The sequence below is a fragment of the Eimeria tenella genome, genomic scaffold (genome assembly GCF_000499545.2).
Source record: "Eimeria tenella Houghton genomic scaffold, Eth_scaff368, whole genome shotgun sequence".
Taxonomy (NCBI): Eukaryota; Apicomplexa; class Conoidasida; order Eucoccidiorida; family Eimeriidae; genus Eimeria; species Eimeria tenella.
This window is the reverse complement of record NW_013544610.1, coordinates 1-9,284: the sequence shown is the minus strand read 5'-3', so window position 1 is coordinate 9,284 and position 9,284 is coordinate 1. Positions and strand designations below refer to the sequence as shown.

The 9,284-nt window shown below is 57.4% G+C and overlaps 2 protein-coding genes across 2 annotated transcripts; both read right to left on the bottom strand.

Annotated features, from left to right (window-relative positions):
• Positions 1–107: 107 nt before the first annotated feature.
• On the bottom strand, positions 108–6,016 carry ETH_00020910 (uncharacterized protein; the record flags this gene model as incomplete). Its single annotated transcript, XM_013379629.1, has 5 exons — positions 108–762; positions 1,129–1,216; positions 1,326–3,707; positions 3,846–4,201; positions 4,952–6,016. Coding segments are annotated over 5 exons (4,546 nt in total), but the record flags the coding sequence as incomplete, so codon positions are not given.
• A 1,951-nt stretch (positions 6,017–7,967) lies between these two features.
• On the bottom strand, positions 7,968–9,230 carry ETH_00020905 (TIP49 domain-containing protein, related; the record flags this gene model as incomplete). The annotated part of the gene is made up of 3 exons (XM_013379628.1): positions 7,968–8,057; positions 8,546–8,770; positions 9,099–9,230. The coding sequence occupies 3 exons, from the start codon at positions 9,228–9,230 to the stop codon at positions 7,968–7,970; spliced, it is 447 nt and encodes a 148-aa protein (XP_013235082.1).
• Between the last annotated feature and the right edge of the window lie 54 nt (positions 9,231–9,284).

Below are 9,284 nucleotides of genomic sequence, written 5' to 3'. Positions count from 1 at the left end.
TAAAGTGCCGTTTGCTGCTGCTGCTGCTGCTGCTGCTGCTGCTGCTGCTGCTCTTGGTGTTGCTGCTGCTGATGCAGTACGTAGCTGCAGAGACGCTCCAGCCCGACATATCATCTTCTTCAGCTCCCGCTGCAGGCCTTCTCGCGTGCACTGCAGCAGCGCTTGTGTCCAGCTGCCCCCCTGCTGCTGCTGCTGCTGCTGTGTGGGAGGAGCAGCAAATGTTGAGGTCTCTGGCAGATACACGAGCCCTTTTGAGAGCGCCAGCAGAGTACGTACAGCGGGAGCAACAAAGTCAACCGGCAGCAGCAGCTGCTGCAGCAGCAGCAACAGCTCTGCAGCAGCAGCCGCACGAGAATCATCCGACGCAGAGGCAGCAGCAGATTCAACCAGTTCAAGCAGCAACATTGACTTTGTGCCGAACAGCAGTTCCTTTTGCTCTTGCTGCTGCTGCTGCTGCTCTTGCTGCTGCTGCTGCTCTTGCTGCTGCTCTTGCTGCGGCTCTTGCTGTTGCTGGTCTTGCAATGACTGCAGTTGGGAGTCCAGCCGTCTTTGCTGCTCCTGCTGCTGTTGCTCCTGCTGCTGCCGCACAGCTGCAGCAACTTTACGCCACGCTGCGACGGCCGCCTCCGCAGCCTCGGCTGTCTGGCTTTCAGAGGCCCCACACATTCTGCTGCTGCTGCTGCTGCTGCTGCTGCTTACCCTGCCGACGACTGCGACGTCTCGGACTCCCACTGTAGTTTGATTTGCCCAGTCAAAGAAGCCCTGAAGTAGTAAGACACACAACGCCCACCCAGCAAACCGTGACACAGCTGCTCCGCTGCAGCAGCAGCAGCAGCTCACCAGCAGCAGCAGCAGCACGCCAGAAGCAGCAGCAGCTGCAGCAGCAGCAGCTGCAGCTGCAGCAGCTGCAGCAGCAGCAGCCCTGCAGCAACAGCAGCCGCTTGTTTGTAGCAACAGCAGCCGCTTGTTTGTACTAGCAGCAACTCTCCAGCGGCAAAGACAGCAGCTTTCCAGCAGCAAAGGCAGCAGCTCTCCCGCAGCAGCAGCAGCAGCTCTCCAGCAGCAGCAGCAGCTCTCCAGCAGCAGCAGCAGCTCTCCAGCAGCAGCAGCAGCAGCAGTTTGCCACACCTGCAACTCAAGCAGCCTCCTCACTGCAACCCCTGGGGCTGCTACGCTGCGGACGCATTCCCTGAGCCGTTCTGCTGCCATTCCATTTCTGTAGAAACCGCAGCACTAAACACTAAACCCTAAACCCTAAACCCTAACCCTAAACCCTTGCCAGGGGTTTCAGCAGCAGCGATGTGTCCCCAAGCAGCAAGACCCACCGCTTGCTGCAGCAGCCTGAGAAGAAGCGCCTCAAACTTTCAAAGTGCTCGTCAGTTGCGCCGCTAATGACCAAGTCTGCTGCTGCTTCCGCTGCTGCTGCTGCTGCTGCGCTGCTGCTGCTGCTACTGTCGCACTGCAGCAGCTTCTGTGCCAATTCAGAAGCCTTTTCTCTCACCATCGGCTCCTCGTCTGCTGCTGTCGCTGCTCGCAAAACGAAGTCCCTCCACGTGCTGCAGATGCTGCTGACTAGTGCAGCAGCAGCAGCAGCGGTGGCTTCTTCTGCAGCTGCAGCAGCACCTTCTGTTTGCTGCACTGCCGGCAGCAGCTGCAGTTCTTGGTGTTGCTGTTGCTGCTCCTCATGCTCCTCAGGTTGCTGCTGGTCCGTGCGCTGCAGCAGCAGGTCATCCGCCTGCGGCAGTTGCTGCTGTCGCTGCTGCAGTTGTTGCTGCTGCTGCTGCTGCAGCTTGTGTACTGCGGTGGCAGCAAATGTGTGCAGCGCGCTGATCGCCTGCCTCCTCACCAGCACTGAGCTGTCTTTACACCTCTCTGCTGCCTTTTTCCAATTCAACAGCAAAAAGAGTCCCCAGCCTTCATGTCCTGCTGCAGCAGCAATCGACTTCTCTGCTGCTGCTGCAGTTGCTGCTGCTGCTGCTGCTGCAGCTGCCTCGTTCTCGCTCTCCTCCTCAGGAGACTCTCCAGAGAGAGCGGGAAGAGGCCCCGGCTGCACCGGCAGCTGCTGCAGCAGCAGCAAGTGCTGCAGCAGCAGCGGCAGCAGCTGCTGCAGCGCCAGCAAGGCGCCTCTCCGCACAACAGTTTTGCTGTGCTCCAAGCAGCTGACCGTGAGCCCTTCTAACAAAGAGGGCCGCAGCAGCAGCAGCAGCAGCTGCTGCTGCTGCGCCTTCCGGTGCTGCAGTGTCCGGGCTTCTGCTGCCGCCGCTCCTGCTGCTGCTGCTGCTGCTGCTGCCTGCGTAGCTGTTGCAGCACGCAGCAGGACGCCGCAAACTGAAGGCAGCGCCTCAATGGCCCTGGCACGAATCAAAGGCTGCCGGTCTTCAAGTGCAGCAGCAAACGGCAGCAGCAGCTGCTGCAGCAGCAGCACCCCTCCGCTCTCTCTCTTGTCCTCCAGCAAAGGCTCCAGCAGCAGCGCGCCCCTTTCAGCAGCCTTACCGCCGTTCCCTTTGTCAAGCCTGCTGCTGCAGCTGCTGCTGCTGCTGCTGCTGGCAGCAGGTGCATGCAGCAGCTGCAGCAGCAACTCCACCCCCAGCAGGCGCTGGCCCAAGCGGGAGGCTCGCAGCAAAGGAATGAGAATGAAACGCAAAAATCTCTCGAGCACTCTGCGGCGCCTTCCCTGCTGCTGCTGCTGCTCTTGCTGCTGCTGCTGCTCCTGCTGCTGCTGCTGCTGCTGCTGCTGCTGGAGTTGCTGTTGCAGGTGCTGGTGCTCCTGCTCAAGCTTGTCCAGCAGGCTGCAGCTGCTGCTCTTCAGCTGCAGCGCCTCCTGCAGAACGCAGCACCTGATGATGGCGCAGCAGGCTGCTGCTGCTGCTGCTGCTGCTGCTGTGCTGCTCGGCAGACAGCCAAAACAGAAGCTCCCCAGAAACGCCACAAATGGGTCTGCAGCCAACTCGCGCTGCTGCTGCAGCTCCGACAGCCTCTTCAGTTCTGCTGCACTGGGGGCAGCAACAGCAGCTGCTGCTGCTGCTGCTGGTGAAGTAGATTCAGTGTTGTCTGTGCCTCCACATAGCGCCGCTTCTTCTGGGTCCACGTCAGCAGCAGCAGCTGCTGCTGCTGCTACCCTGAGGTCCTTCAAGTCAGCCAGGCGGGCCTGCAGCAGCAGCAAGGGGTGCAGCAGCAGCTCTGGCAGCAGCAGCTCTCCGCATCCTGACACAGCCTGCAGCACTAAGTCCACAAGCCGCTGCTGCTGCTGCTGCTGCTGCCGCTGCTCGCTGCCCCCATAAGATGGTGGAGCTGCAGTACCTGCTGCTGCTGCTCCATCGGCTGCTGCTGCGCTTGCATCAAGCTGCTGCTGCAGGTGCTCTTGGAGGAGCCGCGGCAGCACTGACAGCAGCACATCGCTTGCTGCTGCAGCAAGGCAATCTACATTAGGTCCTCCCTGGTAGAGGGGCAGCAGAAATAAAAGTTGCTGCTGCTGCTGCTGCTGTTGCTGCTGCTGCTCATGCTGGGGCATGAGCAGCTCGTGCTGCCATTGTTCTTCTGCTGCAAAAGCTGGCTCATCTAGTGCGGCTGACCCTGGAGCCAGCCGCTGCTGCTGCTGCTGCTGCATCGGTTGCTGCTGCTGCTGCTGCTGCTGCTGCTGCAGGTGTCTCGTACGCAGCTCCTTGACGCGAAGCAACAGCAGCAGTGGCAGCAGCAGCAGAACCTCCCTGTAGACAAAAGACAGGCCAGAGCAGATGCAGCAGCAGCTGCCGCGGGTCTAGGGTTTAGCAGTCGAAGGGAACCCTTAGGGTTCAGGGTTTAGGGTTTACGGTTTAGGGTTTAGAGCCTGCGCCTGCCTTGTGAACCCCTGAGTCTTGCCCACGAATTCCATTACATGCCGCAGCAGCAGCCGAAGGGCCTCTCTGTTGCTGCTGCACGACAGACTTTGCTGCTGCAGCTGCTGCAGCAGCAAAGCCAGGTGCAGCGACACAATCGCCGCAAGGGAAGGGGGCTCTTGCTGCTGCAGCCAGCTAGCCAGCCGCGCCCGCTCCGCCTGCTGCAGCTGCTGCTGCTGCTCCAGCTGCTGCTGCTGCTGCTGCAGCTGCTGCTGCCAAGGAATGGCCCTTCCCAGCAGAGGCTGCTGCAGCTGCCGCAGCACCAGCTGCAGCAGCTGTCCCTCGAGCTCGGGCTGCTGCTGCTCCTGCCGGTCATTTACCTGCAGCTGCAAGTACACGAAAACACCCAGCTAGCCAAACCATAACAGCTAGCCAAGCCACAGCTAGCTAGCCAAGTCACAGCTAGCTAGCCAAGCCACAGCTAGCTAGCCAAGCCACAGCTAGCTTGCAAAACCAGCTAAGCAAGCCACGGCTAGCTAGCCAAGCCACAGCTAGCTGGCCACGACAAGGCTAGCTAGCCAAGTCACAGCTAGCTAGCCAAACCATAACAGCTAGCCGAACCCCAGCTAGCTAGCCCACCCACAGCTAGCCAGCCAAGCGACTGCTGGCTAGCCAAGCCATAACAGCTAGCCAAACCCCAGCTAGCTAGCCACTCCATAACAGCTAGCCAGGCTAGCCAAGCCACAGCTAGCTAGCCAAGACGCAGCTAGCTAGCCACGCCATAGCAGCTAATCAAGCGGCAGCTAGCTAGCGAAGACAAAGCTAGCTAGCTGAGCCCCAACAGCTAGCCAAGCTGCAGCTAGCTAGCCAAGCCATAACGGCTGTTCAGGCCATGCAACAGCTAGCCACACCCTGGCAGCTAGCCAACCCGTGGCTAGCTAACCTAGCTGCAGCCAGCTAGCCAAGCTGCAGCTAGCTAGCCAAGCCAGCTAGCCACATCCTTGGCTCGCTAACTGCGCCACTGCCCAGCTAGCTATGCGACTGTAGGCAGCGCCCACCACTCACCAGGCACTTACGACGCTGCTGCTGCTGCTGCTGCTGCTGTTGCTGCTGCTGCTGCTGCTGCTAGTACTTACCCCTAAAAACCTTAAATAGGCTATGGCTGCGTACTTCCCCCCAAGGCCTCCGCGCTGCATGCAAAGCCCGAGAGCAGCAGAAACGACCCGCCAGGCCCCCGGGGGAGCTGCTGCTTCAGACGCAGCAGCAGGTGCAGCAGCAGCAGCTGCTGCTGCTGCAGCAACTGCTTCGCGGATGTTTTCCCACCCCTGACGCTGCTGGCTGCAGTCTGCTGCCGACAACAGCAGCAGCAAGTCCGCCAAACGCTCTAGCGAAGGTGATCCGCTAGCAGCAGACGGAGTCTCATCATCTTCTGCTGCTGCTGCTGTTGCTGTTGCTGCTGCTGTTGCTGCTGTTGTTGCTGCTGCTGTGCCATAAAAGCACGTCTCCAGAGCTTCAGCCAACGGAAGCGCAGCAATGGCCTCCCCGATTTCTGCTGCTGCTGCTTCTTGCTGTAGGAGGCCTGAGACAAAGGGCGCAGCAGCTGCTGCTGCCAGCTGCAGCGCAGCAGCAGGTGCAGCAGCAGCAGCAGCAGCAGCAACCACCGCCTTCGCTCCTGTTGCTAGGGGCTCATAAAAGAAGCACTCAAATCTTGCTGCTGCAGCAGACACGCTGGGGGCCCCTCGAGGCAGCAGGGGGGGCCCCCCACCTGCTACAGCCTTCTTGGGGGACCCCCCTGCAGCAGCAGGGGCCCCTCTTCTGCTTCTGGGGGCCCCCCGCGTGGGATTAGTGCTGCTTTGAAGTTTGCGGACTGGGCTGCTGCTGCAGCTGCTGCTGCTGCTGTCGGTGGTGTCTCCTTCGCTGCTGCTGCTGCTGCTGCTGCTGCAGCGCTTGCTGCGCTTCCCACGCTTCTGGAGCCGCAGCAGAGGAGAGCCCTTGTGAGGGCTACCCTCCATTGTGACACGGCTGCTGCTGCTGCTGCTGCTGCGCCTGCTGCTGCTGCGCCTGCGGCTGTGCTGCAGGCCCTCGCTGCTGCGGTGTTCATCGCTGCGCGCTCCGCAGTTGCCGCTGCTGCTGCTGCTGCTGCTGGGAACTGCTGCCGTTAAAAACTCATAGGACCTTGAATGAGGCTCCTCGCTAGGCATGACTGCATGCCCCTAGACGAGCCTTGGCATTTTAGTTTGGTAAGTGCTGCTGCTGCTGCTGTTGCTGCTGCTGCAGGTGAGGGCCCTTCGCTGAAGCAGCCGCTGCTGCGGCGGTCCCCTCTTTGGTAGTCCCCAGCAGCAGGCAGCTGCTCTTGTGCAGAGGGATTCGCTGCAACAGCAGGAGCAGCAGCAGCAGCAGCAGCAGCAGCAGCAGGGGACCCCAGCGCTATGTGTTTTTTTGTCTGCTGCTGCTGGGGCCCCCCCAAGGAAGCTGGCTTGAGAGGGGGCCCCTGCTATTGTCTTTTAAGTTTTTATTTTTAATTCATTTTTTCAAATTTAAAAGATTTAGAGGGAAAGCATAGAAGAGTCGATGCGGCTGCTGCAGCTGCTGCAGCTGCTGCAGCTGCTGCAGGGTCACCAAAAGACCCCCTGCTGGGACACGCACTGGTGGGGTTGTTGTGTTTCATTTCCCGGGGCTCTCATTCTCTTTGTTATGTTTTATTTGTTTTTTATTTTATTTATTTCGTTTTTAGTTTTTTTAATTCAAAATTTTGAATTCATCAGGAAAAGAATTGGCCCAACTAAACCTGGCACGCATCACCAGCAGCTTAGGAGGCCAGCAGCAGCAAATCCCCAGCAGCAGCAGCAGCAGCAGCAGCAGCCGTTGATGGTATGCAAGAAGCTGCGCAGAGAGTACTTTGCTGGAGCCTTTACGGGCAGCGCAGCAGCAGCAGCAGCAGCAGCAGCAGCTGTTTGCTGCAGAGCAAAGTTGCGCTGCTGCCGCTCCAAAGGCTCTATTTCTGCGGCTCTTTTTTCAGTTGCTGCAATTTTTATTGAAAAAATAAATATTTTAATTTATTTTAATTTCTTATTTCGTTTTTTGTTTTTGTTTTGACTTATTTTGACGCTGCAGGTGCACAAGGCAGCAACTGCAGCCAATGAAATCTAAATGAGGCACTCCGGTAACAACAGAGGCACCAGGAGGCAGCAAAGGAAGAGGAAAACAAAATAAAACAAAATAAAGTAAAACAAATTTAATTCAATTTAATTTAATTTAATTTAATTCAATTTAATTCGATTTAATTCAATCTAATTCAATTTAGTTTAATTTAATTCAATTTGGTTTAATTGAAAAGAAAGAAAGCCGCTGAGAGCCTGCGTCACTCCCGTTACTCCTAGATGCCCACTAAACCCTAAACCCTCAATAAACCCTAAACCCTCACCAAACCCTCAAGAAGACGGAAACACAAATATTTATGTACATATATATACATATGTACATATGAATGTATATCTACAAATACATATCTACACAAATATATACATTTATAGGTATATATATATATATATATATGTATATATATATATATGTATACCTATATATGTATTGTGAATATGTGCATTTGGGCCGCACAAGGAAATACATATTTATATATTTTGTCTATATTTAATAATTTACATATTTTGTCAAACTTTAATATTTATACAGTTTATCTAAATTTAATATTTATGTGCGTTTTCCATATCAAATATTTATATATTTAACCCAAATTTGATATTTATATATCTTATCTGAATTTAATGTTTATACATTTTGTCAATCTTCAAACATAAATAAAAGTGTGCGGGAAAGTTGGGGCGTAAAGAGGAGCTGCGGGGGAGCTGGGGCTCCGCAAAGCAGCAGCCGCTGCTGCTGCAGCTGCTGCAGCGCAGCAGCCGCTGCAGCGCTAAGAGGCATGCATGCAGCAGCAGGCGAAACCCGCCGCAAAGACAGCAGCAGCAAAGGGCGCATGCACGCAGCAGCAACTGCTGCAGCTCTGGGGGCCCCCGCAGCAGGAACTGGGGCCCCAGCTGATGCTCACAGGGGGCCCCCGAGTGGGGGGCCCCCCTTGAGGGCTTGGGGGCCCCGGGGGGCCCCTTCTTTGGCCCGGGGGCCCTGGGGGCCCCCTCGTTAGACCTTGGGGGCCTCTGCTTCTCGCATTGTGACATCTCCAGTTTCTTGTTCAGTGAGTTCGGAAAACATAAATTCTCTTTGGTATTCCTGCAGCAGCAGAAGCAGCAGCAGCAGAAGCAGCAGCAAACAAAACGCGCAGCTGTACAGACACGCCGGCTGCATGCGCGCAGCAGCAGCAGCAGCGCCGGTCGTCGCCGCTGCTGCTGCTTCTCTCTTACTGCCACTGCCGCACTACTGCCACACCTGCTGCTGCTGCTGCTGCCTCAACTCTACTGCATTCTATTAGGCGCTGCTCCAGCGGCTGCCGCTGCCGCTACTGCTGCTGCCGCTACTACTGCTACACCTGCTACTGCTGCAGCAACTGCTGCTACACCTGCCGCTGCTGGTGCTACACCTGCTACCGCTGCAGCCACTATGCTGCTACACTTGCTGCTGCTGCTGCTGCCCCGCCTGCTGCTGCTGCTACACGTGCGGCTGCTGCAGCTCCACCTGCTGCTGCTGCCGCTGCCACAGCTGCTGCTGCTGCTGCACCCGCGACCGCTGCAGCTACAGCTGCTGCTGCTGCTGCTGCGCACCACGAGGTACTGGGTGCTGCGCTTGACGTCGAGGAAAAGGCTGTAGACCTTGCGGACTTCGTCGAGTCCCACGGAAGTTTTCTTTTTTCTCTTCGCCACCAAACTCGCCACTGTTATTAAGTGCAGCGCGTAGCGCAGCGAGCTGTCCAGTCCGACGCGGCACAGCAGCTGCTGCGCCTCGCCCTCCAGCTCCACGTCTTCCTCCTCCGCCCGCAGCTCTATTATCTGCGCACGCCCAAACCCTAAACCCTAAACCCTAAACCCTAGCCCTCGGCCCGCGGCCACGGCCAGGCCTGCAAACGGCGAGGGCGAACAGCCCGCACGCCAGCTGCACTTGGTAGTGCCTCGAACGCTCAAACAACATCCGCTCTCGCGGCTCCTGCTGCTCGTGCTGCTGCTGCTGCTGCTGCTGCTGCTTCTACTCGGGCTATTGCTACTCCTCCTTCTGCCGCTGCTACACTTGCTGCCTGCTGCTGCTGCACCAGCTGCTACTACTGCTGCCGCTACAACTGCTACTCCTGCGCTGCTGCTGCTGCTGCTGCTGCTGCTGCACCTTCATCATTTCGTGCTCGGAGTAGGGTTCTGTGGCGATGATGAGGGTTCTGTCGAGAAGGTCCAGCGGAACTCCGTGGGGAGATTTGTAGTCAGTGCCTCGAATGGTGGTGATGCCTCTGTTGGTGGCCATCACCACCACGGGGGCTGCTTCGCTCTCCAGAGCCCTGCGCGCCAGCAGCAGCAG